We start from the raw sequence: 22,349 nt of genomic DNA on the forward strand, positions 1-22,349 counted from the left end.
AAGACATACAATCCTGCTGATGCTCAGGTAGTATGGCAAGTTTGAGTTCTCTCAAACCCACAAGTAACCCAAAGGGTCATTTTAGTATATAGACACATTAAAACTCTCAGAATGAAAATTTTAGAGCAAGCAAATTCTTACTTACATGTCCGAGGTCACATCACAGAGTTATATTTTGATTTGTTTTTTAGTTTGTTTGTTTGTTTGTTTGTTTGTTTGTTTGTTTGGGTTTTTTTCTCGAAAGTTAAAAAAAATGCTTCTGCCCTTAACCCATCATGGCAAACTCAGGGGGGAAAAAAGGAAACAAAATTCAGCTCCTTATAAGGTTAGTTTCCATTATATGTAAAGTAATTTTATGACCAACAAAAAACTGTGGTGCACATTGAATTGCCTGTCAGGCTCACAACAGAGATAGGAAAGTGAAAAGACTGAGTGAACAGAAATTAAGGGCAAAAGCACATAGGAAAAAAAAACAACCTTTGTGTCGCAGTAAATTAAAAATGTATTGAGTGTTTTTAAGAAGTTCAAAGGAGATACATAATGTGGAGGATCTTGGCTCCTCATTGCTTCTTACATCTCCTCTTGCCCCATCTTTGGATGTGATCTCAGAAGTCAGATTACGAGAAGCACAAACTCTCCTGAAGCCAGCGCCTCATTCTTGGCAGGACAAAAGAGAGGCAGTTGGGTTGGCAGCTTTGAAGTTGCTTTCGGGCCTGTCACATGATGTTGCTGCCAGGAGGCTATCTCAGCTGTTGAAATAATTCCTCTTGATTTGGCTGTCACTGAGAAAAAGTTAAGCTTTCTTCTGTGTTTGAACGAGGCTGCACAAATCTCTTGAGTAAGAGCTTTTATATGAAAAGAAAATGGGGAATCCCAATTGCCTGTATGAGTTTGAAATGCTCTGCATATTCACAGCTCGACCTCCACTTCTGTCATGAAATGTACAGTTGAACATGTGGGGAAAAAACCTCCTGCACTGAGTAAGCCTGATTTTTATGCTCCTGTTTTTTCAGCATCCTTGGACTTTCTCTCACTTTTGACAGGCAGTCAGGGTTTGATCTTTCCCTACTGGACTGCCATGAGCTCCACCAAACTCTCCTCAGTAAGAAAGTAGCATATGCAAGAAAATGTCAAAAATTGTTAGTTTTTTGATATAGCTTACCATTAAAGACAAGTGTTTTATTTTAAAATATTTTATTTTAAAATATATGTACTTTAAAACCCTTATAGGGGAAATTAAAGGACACAATCTTGCAAACAAATGAATGAATTTACTCAAATGAGTAGACCCTCCTATTATGGACCCAACTGAGTGAGGTTAATCACAAAGATTAATAGTTTAATATATGAATTTACTTGGGAGATGAGGCAAAACAAATATTTTGGGAAGCCATTAATTTTAACTGGCATATTTCTGCTGCATTACTTCAGAGCTGGATTTGCATGAAAGATTTTAGGTTTCTAGGGGTTTCTCCCTGATGTTTCAACTTACAAGACCAAACAATTTGTGTGCTATACTGTGCCTGTGGTAGAAACAAAATTGATTGTGGTCCATCAGAAAGTAAGAGATCTGCATGAATAGGTTTTTTGTACATATTTTACATGCTATTTATCCTTGTTATTGGATAAGGGAAAAGGTGATATCAGGATAGTGAATATTGTGATTCTAAATTAAGAATTTTAAAAATGTTTCAAGTCCTCTCAGTAAAATTGAAAATGCTGCAGTCATTCCTTTGAAGTCAAATTGTGCCAGAAGTTCATTGGGAACACTCAGAAAATGGTACTTGGTCCTAACTGGTGGAAGATAAACATTCCATTTGGTGTTATGATATAATTGTGAGGATATTACTATGTTGGTGATCCAAATATTCATTGTTACATTGCTGAGATCATGGAATTGTAGAATGGCTTGGCTTGGAAGGTTCTTTAGAGATCACCTAGTTTCAATCCCCTTGTAGTGGGCAGGGATGCCTTTCATAGGATCAGGCTGCTCACAGCCCTCTCCAACCTGACTGTGAACACTGTCGGGGATGGGGCATCCACAGACTCTTTCAGCAACCTGTTCCAGTGTCTCACCACCTTCACAGTAAATCTCAAATCTAATCCAGACCTATTCTCCTTCATTTTAAAGCTGTTCCACCTTGTCTTATCACTACCTGCTCTTGTAAAAAGTTTCTCTTCATCTTTCTTGTAGGCTGTCTTCAGGCACTGAAAGGCCACAGCTAGGTCACCCCGATGCCTTTTCTTCTCCAGGCTGAACAATTCCAATTCTCCTAGTCTTTCTTCAGTCCTTCTAATCGTCTTGGTGTCCTTCCTCTGGACTGGCCCCAGCAGGTCCCCATCCTCCCTGTGCTGGGACCCCAGAGCTGCTGCAGCCCTGCAGGTGGGGTCTGAGCAGAGCAGAGCAGAGGGGCAGAATCCCCTCCCTGGCCCTGCTGCCCACGCTGCTCTGGATGCAGCCCAGGACACCTTTGGCTTTCTGGGCTGGGAGTGCACACTGACAGCTCATGGCCAGCCTCTTGCCCACCAGCACCCCCAAAATCCAAATACCATGTTTTTTCTGTTTGTTTAGTCAGCTGTATTTTGGGTGAAAGGTCAGTTCAATGTCAATTCATCAGTGTTTTGTAATACATTTAATTTTGGTTAGCAAAGGGCCATTTTTCCAAGTCTCTAACCATGCCAAATTTGTTGTCCAAATTGACCAGAGAAAAACAGTCTAGCAGACTTTTTGCATTTATCTTTCTCTGCTGTGGTTTCTGATCTGCCTCATGTGAAATAACCAACAGAACTGGCATCTCCATATCTGTGGCCATGGCCATCATAGTGCTTTCAAAAGACATTTTCATTACATCTTTGTGTATGTTCAAACCATCATTCCCTTTGAGGAGTGCATGTAAATACTGGCAGTCCACCAGTGGCAGCACTTTTGGTCCCTGCATCTCCTCTGGGATTTGCTTGGGAGTTTCTTGGTATACCTTCTCCTTACAAGAAGAAAACACAGGTGTAAGAAAGTCTTGGCCCAAGGACTTGAAAAGATGGCCCAGAGTAACTGTTTCACTCAATAATGAAACAAGTGTGTCAATAATTGTTTTCAGTTGTTTAAAGTGGTGCTGTAATTTATTCCAAGTGCACTGAGATGTATGTCACTCTTAGGGGGTATCCTATCCCTCTCCATCAGTGACTGATCCTACGCTCACGGCAGAAGCGCTGGATCAGACCATTGCCGCGTTTGACACGGTGGAGGATCTGCTCAAACACTTTAACCCGGACTCCTGGCAAGAGGATCTTGAGAACCTGTACACAGACAGTGGGCATCATTATCGAGGCAGGAGCTACCACGACAGGAAGTCCAAAGGTAGGAAAAGACTTTGGGACATACGCATGCTTTGGGACAAGGGCAAGGTACCACCTATTAAAACTAGGGACGTGTCGTTTAATCCTTAATCAATTTCTAGGTAGGATCTCACTTGAGAAATCAGACTGAAAACTTCCCTTTTTTAAGATAAATTCACAAATAAAAACACAGATCCACATATAAAGACAGATGGTTCTCAGCTTTACCCTCTTAAGCATTCCTTTGTGTGTAAAGCATGGGGCTCCTAATTACCTGTGTTATCATCCTTCTTTAAATACCCTGCTTAGGGACTGTTCTCTGTTGAGTGAGGAATAATCACTTTTATCACATTGTGCTTAGGGAAGCATCTGGTGCAGACACCTGTATGTGCAGCTGTTTTTTTAGGATGTGAACATCTCACTGTTTTTCACTATGTTGGCAGGGAACATTGTTGTGGTTTAACATCTTTGTCTGTAATTGAGCAAAGCACACATTTCTGGGTTACGTTTCTTGTTTCCTTCTGTTAGTTCAAATCATCCACCAAATGGTAAAGCCAAGGGGAGTTTAGCTGGCAGTACAAAGCCATAAGGATAAAGAAACACTATTGAGAAGACACAGTTGTGCTCTGGGGCAACCATGCACTGAAGGGCCTGATGAAATTGCCCTTCATGAGCAGTATAGACATAGGAGGTCTGTTAGGATTCTCCAGGATGGTGATCCCTGTAGTTTTCACAGAAGATCTGGAGTGAAGAATTTTGATTCCTCTTATTGTAGTCTATTTTCAAGTTGTGTATTCACATGCATTCTTCTTTATAACTTTAAAATTATAATTCCCAAATCACAGTTCCAATTCTGTGTAATCTACCATTTATTTACATCTCAGATCCCACCCCCATACATTAAGCAGGGAGGGAGGGAGAATTGTAGTTCAGTGTTCGTAACATACTTGTTATCAAATTATGAGGCTTTGGTTTTAAAAGTGATGTATAGACTGCATTAGTGTTAGGGAAAACTGTGTCAAGAAGTGTTCCCAGGCCCCAAAAATACAGTCACCATATTGCTATTGCTGGGCATGAACCAGGATCTGGCAGAGGCCACCTGCCATTCATGTGTCTACCTTAGCTTGGAGAGTAAGAGATGAATGGTAGTAATGTGGGCTGTCCTGTGGCTCTTCTCCTTGGAGTAGGAGGATAACCTCAGGCACATACAGTGTATTAGGAGACACGGTACTGGTGTACAATTTCCAAGACAGGTTAGCTTTCTTTGTTTCTGGGCTCAGCACTTCAAAGGAATCTGTGATAAATCCCTGAGCACCCATTCAGCAAAAAGTAAACTTCTTTACTCCCTCTTGGCACCTCAAAAATTTCAGGTAACCACCACAGGTGTTGCTGGGGAAAAATTTCACCAAAGTGTTACTGCATGACTTTCAAGAATGGTTTGATCCTTATGGGGGTGTGTGGAGCATGATCTGTTGTGTCCCTTATTCATCCAAGCTGGATTTGGCACCAGTAGATATGTATAAAAAAGAAATGAAGGGTCTGCTCTGCATTTAATAGAAGCTGATTAGAATCCTGGATCCTGTACTGATTCTATTCTCCAAATATCATTTCATTCTCAGATCATATTTGGCCCACTATCCCTTATATTTAAATAACCACATAAATATAAAATAGCATTTGATGCTTTATTGATGATAATTATGCAGGCTACAGGTATCAGATTGACCTGGTAGTGCTCAGAAAATTCAGATGCATAACATTTTTTCTATTTATTATAAATACAATTCAGCTTCTTGTGTAGCAAGAAACTAAACAGATTTCCAGTTACAATTTTAACACTTTATTTTTTTTAAATAGGATTTTTTTTGTTGGTAGTGGTTTGGTTACAGGAAAAAAAAAAAGTTTAAAAACAGTTTTCCTTTTGTTTTCAAACTAAAGGCCAAATGCCCTGACTGTTAGCAGCTCTCTGGGCTGAGGTACCTCACCATAAAGAAATCTTTTTTAAATTTCAGTTAAGAATTTTTATTTAGTCATAAACTTCTGACAAGATTAAAGACTTGTTCTTGGAGGATGTGAGGAGTAAGAAATAGCTTTAACAAATCCTTAAATTGGAAATGTTTGGTGGCTTTTAAACACAGACAGTGTGGATCTCTGAGGAATGTTTATAGGCAGTGGGGTAACCTTGCAGCAAAGAGAGCAGTAGATTATATCGTAATTTATTTCAGATACCTATCTGTTTCGGCTTACAGCTTGAGCTTTATTTTTTTATCCAAAGTTAGAATAGCCCTGAGGCAGGTAGGAACAATTTGATGTAATCTCTGCCTATCTTTCACAGCATTTTCAGATCACGTCATATAAATGGCATAAATTAATCACTAATAACTTCACTCCTATCCAACCTTCTGCACATACCAAACTCTGGTACAAATGAGCTAAAAGAGGCAGTGTTGCTGAATACTAATTCTGATAGCAGGGATAGGTGATAAATTATATTTAAATGGTGTGTTTTCTTAATTTGCCTGTTAATAATCTACAAATATCAAGATCAGGCAAATAAGAAGATGGAATTTATCATAGATGAAACTCACAGAATCAGGGAATAGATGAAGTGGGAAGACACCTCAAGAAGTTAAATGCTCCTCCTCAAGGCAGGGTCATCAATAGAAGGTTGCTCATGACCATGTCAAGTCAGTGTTTTAATATCTCCAATAATGGAGGCTGCTCAGTCTCTCTGGAACCACTCTTTGAACAAAGATAAACAAACAATAAGTAGTTTCCAAAATTTAAATATTTTCTTATTTAAGATTCCTTCTTAACATGTTTTCTTATGTTAAAATTTGAGTCCAGAACCTTTTGTTCTTTCAAAGTACACTCCAGCTCCATCTTTACTTCCTCCCACCATTGCTTCATTGATGGACCAAAGCAAACTGTATGAGGTTCAACAAGGCCAAGTGCTGGGTCCTGCCCCTGGCTCACAGCAACCCCAGGCAGTGCTACAGGCCTGGGGCAGTGGCTGGGAAGATGCCCAGTTAAAAAAGGACCTGGGGGTGCTGGTGACAGCAGCTGAACATGATCCAGCAGTGCCCAGGTGGCCAAGAAGGCCGATGGCATCCTGGCCTGGATCAGCAGTGGTGTGGCCAGCAGGAGCAGGGCAGTGACCGTCCCCCTGGACTCGGCACTGCTGAGGCCACACCTCAAATGCTGTGCTCAGTTCTGGGCCCCTCAGTGCAAGAAAGACATTGAGGGGCTGGAGCGTGTCCAGAGAAGGGCAGCGGAGCTGGGGAAGGCTCTGGGGCACAAGTGCTGTGAGGAGCAGCTGAGGGAGCTGGGGGTGTTTAGCCTGGAGAAAAGGAGCCTCAGGGGGGACCTCATCACTCTCTGGAACTGCCTGAAAGGAGGGTGCAGCCAGGTGGGGTCAGCCTCTTCTCCCAGGGAACAAGTGACAGGACAAGAAGAAATGATCTCAGGTTGCACCTGGCAAGATTTAGATTGGATATTGGGAAAATAATTTCACAGAAAGGGTTGTCAGGCACTGGAATGGACTGCCCAGAGAAAGTGATGAGTCACCATCCCAGGAAATGTTCAAAAAGTGTGTGGATGTGGATGTGGCATGTAGGGATATCATTTAGAGATTATTATGGCAGTGCTGGATTTCTGATTGTATTTCTGATGTCTGAGGGTCTTTTACAGGCCTAAAGATTCTATGATTTTTTGTATTTGTACACATTAAAATATGAATATTCAGATCAGTCCCTTCCTGGATATCTCTTTCAAGTACCTGAAAGTCAAAGAGTGTGTGGATTAAATCTGTATTTATGGTAACTCCATTCAGTCTACAAAATCTGGTCTCACACCTCTACGATACTGATGCAATTCTATTGAGTTAAGTGCATTTCTTTCTATTGAAATCAAAATTGCATTTCTGTTGAAATTTCTATTGCATTTCTCGCTGTTGAAGTGAGATACTGGTATGAAATGTGTCTCACTAACTAGCACATGAAGTTTGATGTATGTTCAGCAAGGTTTGCTGCTAACCATTCCAGTGAAAGGTGACTGTAAAATCCCAGAGCAGTCCAGACTGGCATAACAAGACAGAAAAGAGAGGGAGAAGACACATAAAGATTTTCACAATTCTGGAATGAGAGGCCTTGTATAAGCTATAAACTGTGGTGTACACCTACATGAAAACATGATAGACATTTCAAATAACCTCTGCAGTTGTAAATATAAAGGTTTGCTACCAATTGCTGCATTTTAGAAACTCTGAAAGTATGAATATTCAGCTTTAATGTTCATCCTAGCCTCTTAAAAAAAAAGCATATCATACCAAAGTATATACTTTAAAATAATTCCTTTTATATTGCTGACCTCAGTGACATAATAATTTGGTTATTACATATACATATATATACATATACATATATTATATTACATATGTCCAAAAAGGTATCACTGGCTATTGGGTTATTTAATACTGTTCATGTCTAGAACACAGGTAAAGAAGTAAACATCCATGCTTCACAATTATGATGATCTTCTTCACGAACAGGTTTCTATTCTTCTGGAGAGTCATAAGGAGAGTTCAGACATGTTTCAAGGAAGCATCTTCATCCTAGTTTAAGTTTCTGAAAGCATGAATTTATCTGGTTAATAGTATTAGAAGAGCATCTAATACCATTGTAAACAGTCATCAGCGACAATCGAGCCATCAATTAAACATTATTTAACTTTTCCCACATACTTGTTTTCAATTATGTTTTGCTGTCGTCTCTGATTTTTTACCTCCTATTGAATAAGGTTTTTAAATTCCAAAAAGACCTCCAGCTGTGAAATGGCTTATATACAAATGAAGAAAGAAAGGAAAAGGGACAAGTTCACTGTTCCTCATCATAGAAGTAAATCCAAATGTCATGGGGCTGATACCCAAAGAAAGGGGTTGTCTTTAGAAAGGAATGGGGTGTTTTGTTTTGTTTTCCCATAAATAAACCTTGGAAGCAGGAACACATGTAGATAGATACATTTGGGTAATTAACAAGACTACCCCTGCCTCTAAGCTCATTTTCTTTTTAGGAAATAGTACACAAAAAGCCTTTGGCTATCAGAGGAAATTAATCAGGTGGGACATTCTTGCAATAGCATCTGTCTGCAGTGACAGCTTTACAAGTTAAATAAATAAACACTTGCTGGCATAACCACACTGCTCTCTGGAAGGGGAGTAGTGAGGTCAGACAATGGTTCTTCACAGAATGTTTCTGCTGTTCATTGCCAAATCAGTTCCCAAGATCAGTCAAGTTGCACCATGTCCTTAACAATAGTTTCTAATTCTCATTATTTAAAATGGTCTAGCAAGAAGTTAAAATTTTAATGTTATTTCTCAGAGGCTTGCAAGCACTGGCCAGTAAATTACTGCAAACGTCCATGCACTCTTCCTTGAAACATTCTGGGACAGCTGCCAGCAAGTTTCAGTGCACCAGACAGGGAGTGCAGGCATCACAAATGCTGAATGCTCGCTCATGCATGGCAAATTTGAATATTCCAAGTACATGGAATACCTTCTTAAATAGCTGATAATTTAAAGTATTCCCTGTGCTTAAAAAGCCAGACTATTTCCCCCACCCTTCTTCAGTTAGGAACCAAGTTGTCTGTTGCTTTCAAACTGCACACATTCATTCATTTCACAATCTAATTCAGATCTACATTCCTACCTTCCCCCTCTGTGACAAATGAGATTTTCCCTCACATGTTACACGATGTAATTGTTGGTCACTGCAGTGAAAGATTTTCTTATTAAACCCTTTTTTAAAATGCTAGTGAAACTTACAGCATGTTATTTATCACTGAAATAAGCTTCTCTTTTCCATTGATTTCAATGAAGCTGTGTCCAATAGTTTGGCCTGCTTTTGCTACTTGACCTGTACCACAGCTGATAATTGGTTTGCCAGTCCATAATAGGCCTATATATTTTGCCCTTTGTTCCATGAAAACAGCTATAATCCTACTGAAATCTTGATCTTTTCGTTCCTCTAAAATAATAGTTGCTATATTGAGGAAGTTTGTCTTAGTGCTGTAAATTAAATGGAAATTGTGTGATCTTCTTAGCTCCCGTGAGAAGGATTTAGACAGCTCCCAAGTTTTCAGGTATATTTAACAAATTGTTTATTGTGATATCATTAAGTATGTGCAGTGGAACAGTCAAAATCATCAGCCATATGTGTTGAAGTCTAGAACCCACAGGGTTTGGTCTAAATTTGGTATGGAGAATTATTTCATCAATGTCAGAGCGTTTATATGATTCAACCAGCAGAAGATGTGACTGGGAAACTACATTTCATTTGTTATTGCCATATAATTGTGAGGATATCATTATGTTGGTAATCCCAGTGTTCACTGTTATATTATTGAGATCATAAAATCACAGAACGGTTTGGATTAGAAGGGACCTTAGAGATCATCTAGCTCCAATGCCCTTGCTGTGGACAGAGACACCAGATAGGTTGCTCAAACCTATCCAACCTAGAACACTTCCAGGGATGGGGCATCCACAATCTCCCTGGCCTGGGCAGCCTTTTCCAGTGTCTCACCAGCCTCACAGTAAAGAATTTCTTCCTAATATCTAATCTAAACCTACATTTTTTTCAGTATGAATCAATATCCCCTTGTCCTATTACTACTTGCCCTGAAAGTCCCTCTCCATCTTATTTGTGAACTTTCCACCTCATGTTCAGCCACACCATAGCTTCAGTCATATACAGCACTACTCTGAATGTCCTTCATGGTTTTTACAGTGCCTCTAGTTTACCTGCAGATCTTTTGCAGTATTGACCCCAGTGTTACCCTGTGGAGAATACAAATGCTAGCCAGCTACCAATTGTATTTGGAATTGCTGGCCATTTTCCTCAAGCCTCTCAGATATTCCAGTTATCTACTGAATTTATAGTCCACCTATTCCATTATATCTCAGAAATCTGGCTGCAAGGATGCTATTCATCACTTTCAAAAACCAGCAGATGCTTCTGCTGCTTTCACCTCATCCAGCAAGACAGATGTCTCATCAGAGCTGACTCTGAAGTTGGTCTTGTTAAATATATTCTGGATGTTCCAAATCATCCCCTTGTCTGTCATGTGCCTGGGCACTGCTTCCAAGATTTCCCCCTTGATTTTATCATGGGCTGACCAGTCTGCAGCTGCGCAAATCCTCCTTGCCTTGCTTGTAGATGGCTTTGACACGCAGTATAGGAATACCATGGCAAGGCGGCTGCCATCTCTTACAACCTTCGCTCTGCTCTGTGACTGATGCATGAAAAAAGTGTAGAACATTCAGCTATGATGATGTTAAGACCATGTGTGAATTTTGAATAGATAAAGTGTTAAAAGCAACCCTAACAGACCATCTATCTCTTTAAAATTAATCAATGACCAGCTGCAGCTTTCTCCTCAATCTTTAAGGCCTCCCCTTTTTAGAATAAAACATGACATTAGCTGCAGTCTCTGATGAAGATCACAGAATCACAAAATATTTTGATGAATGCTTCAAGATAAATACATAACATAAAGCTATGTGAAATGGTTTTAAGCAGAGGATTTAAGGGAAGGGAGGGGTAAACATTGGGCCCCAAGTATCCAGTTTAGTGGTCCAGTGCATCTCTTTTATGTTTCCCTTAGTTTTAAGCTGTCTCTGATGAAGACATTCTATAATAATACTTGGGAATTATTTTCATCCAGTCTAAAGAACCTTTTAGTTCTAGTTTTAAATTAAGGACTCCAGTGGTTTCAGTCCTTGATAAGTAAAGCAGCTGGATTTCACACCAATCACACCAAGGCTCAGTTACATTTTAGTCACAGCAGTGAAGTGATGCATGAAACCATCTGTACTGTAAAATCTCATTGTTATATGGATAAGGAAATGGACTAGCTCCAGACAGTAAAACAACCCAAAGACAGGAAAAAATGCATATTGAAGCTTTCAGCAGAGAGAGTTGTTCAGAATAAAATGTGTTCTTTTGTTAGGGAGCAATAAACCATGATCTAGAGCTTAGGATTTAATTAGGCAATGGGAACTGTTCTTGTGTGTCAGTGTGGTGCTACCAGAGTACAGTATACACTGTTCACAGAGTACACTTCATGCTCACCTTATTCTCACCAAGCTCTGCAGTTCTGTAGAGCAGGGTAAAAAAGAGTGTAGGTGTTTACCTCCAATTGAATTTTAATAGAGGATGACTTGTGTCTCTCTTAAATTTTTTATTTAGGGTTTTCTTCTCTACTTGACATTACTTATTTTCATGTTTTCAACATCACTAAAATAAGACTGCTTATCCAAGTATCTCATAGATGTTCCCCTGGATTACTGTAGTGTCAGTGTGGATGATCCAGGTTTTCCCCTCAAACAATCTCATTAGTGATGAAGACAGAAAATTTCCAGCCCTCTTCTTCCTTCAGTAGATTTTTTTTCTTCATATCAGTTGGCTGAAATGAGTACTAGCCTGATAGTGTTTACTTTACCAGTTAACAAAGCTGATGGCAAAGGTCCTGATGAGAACGTTTAGAGGTGTGGGAAACACTTCCCTGTGGAAAGAATTAGCCTGAAGCCTGCAGTGAGAAGAGGTGGCTTTGAAGAATAACAGTGGAGAAGGAAATATCATCTGTTAAAACAAAGAAATCAATATACCCTGGACTTGCCAGTCCTGGCTAAGGACACTCACAGTGTATTTTTCTCTTACTGAATGAGTATACCACCAGTCCCATTGATTTTGTGCTTATAGCAGGAGGATGATCTATACCTCTTTTGGAGAGATGCTAGCTCTCTGGAGAGAGCCACTGAGATTTCATGGGGGGATGTATCATAATTGCTATAAAATAGCAATTTATCTGCCAAATTCCCATTGACTGAGATAACACCTTGTCAGGAAAGTGAATCTGCTATGATTTTCTATAATAGCACTTCTGACATTTATGTACCCTTGCCTCTTGCATATCAGCCTTGTGAATATCTCCAGGTCAAAATGTAAAGGTGTGTGATATTTACAAATCAACAGCTTTTTCAAAAATTAACTTAGTGATGTTGACAAGGCCTGAGTCTCAGAAAATATGAAGTGTCTTTCTTGTAAGCTTTCACATATTTGTATTAAAGCACAAGCATAAGTGTTCTCAGAACCAGAGGTTATGTTGACCCATTAAACAGGCCCTGGAAATCTGATATGTTCACAAACCAGACTGTTACCTCAGTTCTCATTTGAGCCATCCCTATTTTCCTGTTGATGCTTCTGTTAGCAAATACTGTTTGGAGTCAAACTCCACACAAGCTCACATGTTCCCCACTCCTGAATGAATTACTGACCTTTGAACACGTAGTTGGTGCACCAAATCCTAAGGAAAGAAGAAGACAGAAAAGGAAGGAAAAAGAAATCTATTTCTATAGAAAGAGAACTCATTAAATTTGTTTCTTTCATCTGTGTCACAATTGTGGAAAATATATTTATAAAAGCGGGTTTTTGTTTTGTTTTTGCTTTACAAGCTAAAGCTAGAAACAGCATTTAAACTCACATTTGATAGTCTATAAGTTATTTTTATGGCTGGCTTTACCACTTGTTTACATGACAGATCGCAGATACTAGGCATTTAAACACCAACCAACTACTGGCATTCAATGGGACTATTAATTTTAATTGTATTTATTTGTATGCCTATTATAGTAACATTTACCAGATGAAATTAATACTGCTTAGATTGGTTTCTCCATCTAAAAATGAATTATCTAAATTCTATTCTTAAGCAGTACAGACAGGCAACTTGAGAAAAAAGTCATGCAGGCTGTCCTAAATGCTCTTGCCCAGGAAGGGATGAATCACTCTCCAAAAATGTTTCTCTGCTGACCACAGGAAAGGCCTTGTTTTTGCCCATAATAAAAAAGTAGATCTTAGCATCTAAGTAAGGCAGGTATAAACAGAGGGAGGGAAGAGAGTAGCAGAAGTGGAATCTCTTGCCCAAGGATCCAACAATGAATGACAAAGCAAATAAGATGACCAGTCTTCAGCTTTCAGGCCAGTATTTTACTGCAAACCTTCCCTTCACCTTTATGGTCGGTGTGATCTGTGCTATGGCAGTCAGTGGGAGAAGGATGACAGCCTGGATGGCCACCTCTAATGATTTAAAATTGGTAGGTTTATGTTTATCTGCTCAGAAATCACTCCTATGGCTCATTTATCTTTGAACCAGCACCCCATCACTCAGTGTTACTGACTGCCTGGGGAGCAGCATAAACCAGAGGAATGTCCCACTCTAAGCTCACCAGTGAAACTTCTTTTGCATTGCAGTTGACCTGGACAGGTTGAATGATGATGTGAAGCGTTACAGCTGCACTCCAAGGAACTACTCTGTCAATTTAAGGGAGGAGCTGAAGCTGACAAATGCCGTTTTCTTCCCCCGCTGCCTCCTGGTCCAGCGCTGTGGTGGAAACTGTGGCTGTGGGACTCCAAACTGGAAATCCTGCACCTGCGTGTCAGGGAAAACAGTGAAAAAATATCATGAGGTATCTTCATTCTTTCTTTGTTACTTCTTTTGGGTATTTACTGCTTGCATGGATTCTGAAGTCTTTTCACAGAGCTGCGTGTGCTGCTTGTTAATAGACTATGTATGTGTGAGAAAGGGGTGTTGGCAGTGTTTACTTGTAAGTTAACTTAGAAGAAGTTGGAGAGAACTTTTGGAACCTCTGAGTGGATGCCACCACAGCATCCTAGTGAGCTTTGTTTCAAGAACCAGCCTTATGTTGGACTGATTTTTCCCAGTCAAGGACTAATACAAAGTAAATGTATATACCACTGGAAATACTCTTTATAGTAACACAGAGACTTGAGATATTTGACTTCATTTCCTCTTTCTTTAAACTTAGGCTCACACTTGGAAATCACAATTAAGTCACTTGTAAACTCTCTTCCCTTCCAGATTTATTACTTACAGGGGGCAGCTGAATCATTCAGCCTTAGCGTTTTTTCTCCACTCAGCAATTTTTTGGGGAGGCAAAAATTTTGCATGGAAACAATGTTCATTTTTTTAATCTATTCAGAATGCATCTAAAGGGGAAAAACACAAGGAAGGAGCATTTTGATTTTTTTCCTCTAAAGCAGTATTTTCAGATCACGACATGAGCAATGTTCCCTAAAGTGAGCATATATAGGAGAGTTACTTGGTAGCTGCCTTTCAGCTGTTGGAAGGTAGGGCAGCTGCATGCCATGCTGACTTACTTCTGACATATAGCTCTTGTAAGAGCCTGATTTACCACTTGGCCTAAGGCCCAAGTGAGAATGGGCTTTATGGACTTTAAACCTGGATGCGATGTAGGCCCATAACATGAAGGCATTATCTTGAGAGACCCCAGGGCTGCAATAGCAGAGGGTTGTTGAGGGTCATAACTTGCCCACACTGTGAGCAGTGTGCTTACTCTTTTCAAAGGTAAGAGATATTTTCTCACACATAACTGCAGAATACAGCGTAATCCACGTGCTAGGGCTGGAGAACAGTTAATATTTTCTCTAATTTTAAACAAGATGCAGGGGATGACCCTAGTAATTACAGAGCAGAAAGCCTTATCTCAGTGGTAGAAAAGTTAATTGGAAAAAAATTTAATAGGTATAAAGCAGCTAGATGACTATGAGCTGATAAAATTAACTCAGAACGCCTTATATATGAATAAATATTTACACAGCACCACAACATGGTACAAGAATGCTAAAATGACTGGTACCTCCTGCAGAGAGCAAACAGTCAGCCAGACAAGATCAGACATGGATTAGAAGCTGGTTAAGAGATAAAGGGCAATGAGGTGGAAGAGACGAGCAATTTTCTAAATGGGAAAGGGCTATCCGAGGGTGCCCCCAGTACAAAGATTATTATTTCATGTGTGTTCAGTCTGGAGGGAGTTGAACAGAGAGGTGGCAGAAATGACAGGTGGCACAGGAGATAACATACTTGAACAGCACAGAAGGCTCTGAGGAATTTCAGAAGGTCTTTTTAACTGCTTATAAATGCAGGATAGAAAAGCAGCAAGCATTGGGATGAGTGGTCTCAATTATTTATTCATATAACACTGGGTGTGTGAGGGGAGGAGAAAGAAATGAAGGGTGGAAATTGGGCTAAAGGTCACACAGTGAATCATTGTGAAAAGCTTCAGAAAAACAGTTGTTTAGTGCAGTGATAAGAAAAAGACAAGTGACAGTCTTCTACAGGAATGGAGATGAAGGGGTAATAACACAGCAAATACTGTGGTCTGAATAAATTGGTGGGGAACTTACACTAAGTTTTGACCACTGATGCTCAAAAGAACAAAGGCAGGACTAGAAAAAATAAATAGAAGCATCAGTCATACATCACAAGAGAAGTAGGGGAAGATACAGATCAAAAACATTTTTAAGGAAAGTGGCTCAAAAGTTTTGGATCATTTCATTTAGAAAAACAAAATTCTAATAAGTGGACAGAGTGAAAGATAGAAAATAATGAATAGTAGCTAAAAGAAAATTAGATCTTCCTAAATAATCTTTTCCTTAAGAACAAGAGAGAGACTGGAAAGGATCTAATTTAGAATTATAAAAAGGAATTGTTGTTTTTTTTTTCACAGTAAATCTGTATGGAATTTCAGTGCTTAAATATGAGTTTTGCATAATTTAGAAGATTTCTGAAAGAACTAAAAGTCAAATATAAACTAAGGAATCCTGGGTTACACCTGTATCAAAAATTAAGTCAACTGTTGAGCGTAGCTAGAAAGAAAAATGCTGATTATAAATACGTTATCAAGCACTTTTTTCAGGTGTTTGGAAACAGCTAGTGCTGGAATACCAGAATGTCACACTAGCCAGGTATTGCTCAGCATCAGGATGTCATGACTGCCCCAAATGAATCACTAAATTCAGGAAATTCAACATTCCCAAAAAAATATCACTACTAATTTATTTTCCTACTCACTACTCTGAAAACCATATGAATTCAAGACAGTGTTTCATCTTTAACATTAAATGGCCTTTGTAAATTTAAATTAAAATTTTATCCCTTAGGGATGAATTAACAGCTCACTGAGCAGATATTTAGCCAAGTGTCTCCCATTAACAAGAGTGGAAGTCATGCAGATAAATTCATGTATGACATACTAAAGATGTGTCCATTCATTTTAGTCCAAAATGTTTTCCACTTTATTATTATTATTATTAGCCGCACACAGCTAATCATTTTTATTCTTATTCTCCTTTGACACTTTAATTTTACTTAAACACCAGGTGGAAAAGGCACTGAGGAGACACCTCTCCACATGCCAGTTTTAGAACCATAGAGCCAGTTTACTCTCTTAAAAGCCAATTTAAAACCCACTAACCTTATCCAAAGAGCCTTAGTTGCATAACGAAGGATGGAGTTTTACACTTTATAAAATCCCCAGCACCATTAATTTGGTTAAAAAGCTCAGCTTCTACTACAGGATGATACAGGCCAGATTCAAACACAAGTCTCAGTTAATTTGATTTACAGAAGACACCAGAAATATTAGGTGGTGGAGCAAAGAAGGTGTTTGAAGTAGCTGAAACTGAGTCCTGCAGACCCTAGACCCCTTCTCTTGCCAGACTGCTTTTCCCTAATTTGTATCCTGGAGCTTCATCTACTGAACTCCTGAACCTGCAGGAGCTTTGTGCCTTGCACATGGATATGCTTGTCCTCAAAAGTAAAAATATTGCTGGAGGTCACTTAAAAGTTCCCTGGCATTTCTGAGCTACCCAGTATTTCTGTGTGAGCAAATCAGGCAGGCAAATTTTCCAGAAGCGATAGGCTCCTTTTTGGCTTAGTGGTGAGTGCTGGAGTAGCTGCATGCTGGCAGCTGTGAGGACCTTAAAGTCCAGGCTGTTTCTTGAAAGAGAGGCTTCTAGTCCAGAGAGATTTCAAGGTTATCTTCTCCTTATGCTCTAAATGCTTTTTAGTTCCCTCTCAGTTCTCTGCTCAAAGCCTCCCACTGTAATCACTGAGCACTCTCTCCTAGCCTAGCCTCTCAGGACTAATAGCTATCACGTGGAGCCTTTAATTTTCCCAAGCTGAGAGTGCTGCTCCAGTTCCCTGAAGGGAATGTACAGCTCTTCTCTGTCACAACTGACTGTAAGAAGTGATGTAACACCAGGGAAAATGAGAACATGAGATGGTCACAATAAAGGGTAGCTTTTTCTTCATTGCCCTGAGAGATGTTAATCTTGAGATCTTTGGTCTTCTTTATAGCCTGGAAGTTAGCCATGACTTTACCAAAATACTCATCAGTTTTCAGAAATGAATGGGTTCATAACTTGGGTAAACAGACAGTTTTATTGGTGGGTTATGGTTTTTTTTTCCTTGCAGGAGTCTTGTGGGGCTCTGTGGTTTTCCATGGCTTCTGGGTTTGCTTTGGAGGAGAGCAAATACCCTGGACAAATACTCATGACTTACCACATAGTGTCACGAACCCTTCAAACCAAACAGGCCAAATCCTGGCAGTGTCTGAAAACTTCTCTCAGGCATAGTCTGCCATAAGTGATATGAGTTATGTTACAATGCTCTGTGCAAGGGAAAGACAAAGCAATACATGGAAATGGATGGGGAGTGCAGCTTAATCAGAGCTCAGCCCTACTGCTGTCTAACTTGCTAAAGTGAACCTGATATAAAAGTGTGTCTCCCATTGCAGTTCATTTCCTTAAAATGCCTGGAGCTGCTCTTTAAAGAGGCAAAGACTGTAAACCTGGAGACCATTCAGCTCAGAGAAGGTGTGGGGGAACTCAGGCCAGGACTCAGTTCAGCTGTGGCTGTGCTATCAAGCCAGCATGCGCCTACCACAGAGAAACAAGAAATCAGTTTCCCCATCTCATTGCTGTAGCTGATGAGATGTGAAATGAGTTTCCATGGGGAATAAGTGCTCTTAAGGTAGCAACCAGAATTTGTCAGAATGTATAAGCCTCTGCAAACACAGTGCTGAACTGCACAGCTAAGGGACATATAAAGGAAAAAGAAAAGTGGTGATAGCTGACTGCAACTTTTACCTACTTAGTTGTCTCTCCTGTAAAGACTAATGTGTTGTCCACTCTCTGTAAGGTGCTTCTTCCCCCCCCACCCCCCCATTTTTGAAGCATTAGGCCTCCATTCAAGTTTGATGTAGACTGGAGTTTGTCTGGTCCCTTCACAGGACATACATTCAGTTAATTCTCAGAGAGAAGGTTTTGATTAGTGTTGGGGTGGCAATTCCTAAATAACCTTTGGCTGCCTTAAGAGAGACAGTAGGTAGCCCAGAGCACACAATGCTATATCTTGGCACAAGTTTCTGGGACATTAAAACAGCTTCAGCTGAACCCAACATTGCAAAGGGAAAACGAGACAGAGGGAATATTATACAGGAGAAAAGAGCATGGGAGCAAAAAAGAGAATTAAAAAGTGGAACTTCAGTAAGGCAAAGTTACTGCAATGGAGTTAAGAAATGTAACTAATACAATTTGATGCTGTTGGGGCTTTTTTCTTTTCTTCTTTTATTTTTCAGAGAAATGAGAAGCAAACCTTAAGGAGGCACTTGAGATAGAAGACAATAATTCTCATCCTGTCCTTACAGAGGGAAACATAACTGGTCAAAAAATGATCAAAATGCCGCTGACATGAGAAAGGGAATATGCTAAGGGATAAAAAAAGAGCTAGAATCATCAAAGCAGTGTGCAAGGAATATGGTCCGATTGTTGTATGTCCTGGAGTTGATAGTACATGTATAAAGGAGATAAAAGGTTGTTATGGTAATAAAGGCACAGAATTAGCCTGACAAAAGAGTTAATTCATAGAATATTGTACAAGAAGCAGCAGTGGGATTTATTTGGAATGCAAGCACAAGGAAACAAAATGAGTCAGAAATGACTGCTAGGTCACAGGATGAGCAGAGAGAGCACAGAAATGCAGTGAGAGAAAAAAGGCTTATTTTTAACTAGATGAAAAATAAAGTTCTTGTGTTGACATCTGGAAGTTAAGCAAGTGAGACATCCTGTGATACGTGTCAGGACAGAGAGGCAGTTTGTGAAGGAGAAACACCTGTATCTAGTCAGTCCTAAAACAACAGCTGTAGCATAATGCACACATAAATCCTGACAAGATCAGCAAAAGTGAGGGTCTTGTTGATGTCATGTATGTCAAAAACGTCATTGCTTTAGTGAGTGCTTCAGGTACTTGAGTTTTAAGCCAATTGATTTTTCCCATGTTTGTACTATTAAAACCGTGTGCTTCTTATGCATACAAATAAAAAAATAGAAACAATAACCCCATCTATATTTAGTAATCCCTTAGTTTGCCTGCTACCACTGATCAACAAGCCAACTCCTTTTTCTTGTCCCTGATACCCTGTAATCATCTCTGGTAAGAAAGAATACATCTTTGGGTCTATGTCATTGGTTTAGGCTATGTTCCTACTAGAGTAAAGGTTCTTCTGCTAAATTGTGAACCACATTCCCATAATACTTAGTTTCTTATACTCAGAGCACAGCTAAACCGTGTGTGACCTTTGGATTAGATAACTTTCAGAAACTGTGGAGTAAGATTTTTTATGTCTGTCAGAACTTGGATCTGTGTTGAATGTTTTGCACTTTTGATGATTCCTCTTTCATGAATCTCAGACAAGTATAATTTGGTTTGCATGCTAGAATGGTGTTATTTTTAGATGTGCAGAAGGAGATTAGATAATGCTGCATAGCAGAATTTCAAAATAAGTTCTGCAAAGTACAAATTTCGCTATCTAAAATAGCATCCAGAGTTGCTCACCATCCTCTGTCACAAGAATATGAAGCTAATTAGATATTGGGTCTGCCATAGTCATATTATTGATTTTCTGTAGGCTTCTTAAGCTAATCAGAAAGGCAAAAAAAGCCAATTTTTGAGTGAGGCTTCATTTTTCTATTGGTGCTTAAAATACGGGTCAAGAATTTAAAAAAAAATATGTTACTGTTGTTACTAATAAGTAGATGGTAAGTCAAAAATGCCTGTGGGGATCCTTTTTTTAAGTTTTGAGTGGGTTTGCTCTCCCTCTTTGCTCTTTAATAAAACAGAAATCAGCGATCATGAACTGTCATGGCTAAGTGTCGCCTGACTTCAAGTGTCAGTGATACCTGGCTAGGACTGTCAGCAAATGCTGAAGAGATGGTTCACCTCATCTGGCTCTATCCATCTAACACTGTGAGTCCAAGCTTTGGGCTCCTTTCCTGGTCCCCAGAGCTAGCCCCGCCAAGGTGGGTGTTTCAGGTGAATCATGCTCTGCTGGTGCTGCTTTATTGCGGCTTCTACTGGAGACATGCCACATATGGATCAGGGTGAACAGGTTATCTCCAGCTGGATCCTCTTGCTGGCAGTCATTGCCACTCTGCTGTCCTCAGCCCTGATCTTGAAGTGTTCTTGCAGACCTGACAGGGGCCGTCAGCCCTGACTTCCTGTGCTCCACAGGCAACTGGAGAGCACCTGCTGCCCCCAGAGCACAACCCAAACTGGTACCGTACACCTCCTGGAAAGGCAGTCCTCAAACAGGCTGGAAACCCCCCAGATCCTTGGAGGGCTGTTTAAGTGGGGAGTAGTCCTGACTTAGTCAGACTTCAAAACTCAAAGGTTTTCTGGCTTCAGCTTCCAGATCCTGGTTTTTGTCATGGTTTTGATCTCGTTTTAAGAAGGCTTTCAGAAGCTGGCATCCAAATTCAATACATGATGAATGAGCTATATTACTGGCAAAGAAACATATGTAAGCATTTTCTTTATATTTCCTACACTGCTGCCCCCAAGGAAAGTTATATAGTGGCTGCAGTCATCTTACCTTGAAACTTCTCAGGTGCTCAGGCACATCTACAAAGTAAAATGCTATCCAGCATATTGATGTGCTCCTATAGGACTATCTGCTCATAAGATGCCCTGCTGCACTTCTATTCATATTACTCTAAGCACCAAATCCAGTTCAGAAGCAGAATAATCTGTCTTGATTTTATGTTAATTGTTTTAATAGTTTTATGACCATAATTTACTCAGTGTTTGATGAGAGGGACATGACTGTAGTTACATGCTCTTTGTGAGGCAATGATCTGAGTAGCCGAGGCACTGCAATTTGATGAGAAGTGACAGACATTGATCCTTTCATTTGAAAACTACAAGGTTGCTCTTTTCCACCCCCACAAAAAAAATAAACTTTTGAGCATTCTAGACCTGTCATGTACATATTTTCTTACAGCTACTGATCCCATCAAAAGATGAGTGATAAAATTTCCTGAACAGAATTTATTTGAAGTGTTTTCATTAATTCAGTAGTTCCTCAGCTTTAAGGATATGACTAGTAGTAAATAAACAGCAGGTATTTGCAGAATAAAGGGTTGTCTTCAATCTACTGTGGTCACCAGAAATGGCCTTACTTCCACATTCTTTTCAATTCCCTTGTACTTAGATGAAAATAAAACTATTAGGTGGGCATGAGACAGAGAGCTTTGAATATCAGTTCTGTGATCAGCTATTAAAGTAGCTCTGGAGAGGGATCTGGACAGAGTGAATCTGAGATTAATAATATGAGGTTCAACAAGGCCAAGTGCTGGGTCCTGCCCCTGGGTCACAGTAACCCCGGGCAGTGCTACAGGCTGGAGGCAGTGGCTGGGAACCTGCCTGGTTGAAAAGGACCTGGGGGTGCTGGTGACAGCAGCTGAACATGATCCAGCAGTGCCCAGGTGGCCAAGAAGGCCGATGGCATCCTGGCCTGGATCAGCAGTGGTGTGGCCAGCAGGAACAGGGCAGTGACCGTCCCCCTGGACTCGGCACTGCTGAGGCCACACTTTAAATCCAGGGAAGGGCAGCAGAGATGGAGAAGGGTTTGGAGCCCAAGTCTTACATCTTGAGGGTGTTTAGGCTGAATTAAAAGTGTTCAAGGGGAAGTTTATCACTCTTTCTGACTGCCCAAAAGGAGTGTGTAGCCAGGTGGGGTCAGTCTCCTCACCCAGATAACAGCACCAGGGGAGGTTTAGACTGGATGTAGGGGAAAT

The 22,349-nt window shown here is 40.1% G+C and overlaps 1 protein-coding gene across 4 annotated transcripts in view; it reads left to right on the forward strand.

Moving 5' to 3' along the window:
* Positions 1-22,349, forward strand: part of PDGFD (platelet derived growth factor D) — a 142,820-nt gene that overhangs the window by 114,932 nt on the left and 5,539 nt on the right. For all 4 annotated transcript variants that reach the window (XM_015639080.3, XM_015639098.2, XM_015639091.3 and 1 more), the window contains 2 exons: positions 3,154-3,355; positions 13,644-13,858. In XM_015639080.3, the coding sequence (XP_015494566.1) occupies positions 3,154-3,355; positions 13,644-13,858 (417 nt within the window). The remainder of the gene's footprint in view (positions 1-3,153; positions 3,356-13,643; positions 13,859-22,349) is intronic.

This window comes from Parus major, chromosome 1, assembly GCF_001522545.3.
Source record: "Parus major isolate Abel chromosome 1, Parus_major1.1, whole genome shotgun sequence".
NCBI lineage: Eukaryota > Metazoa > Chordata > Aves > Passeriformes > Paridae > Parus > Parus major.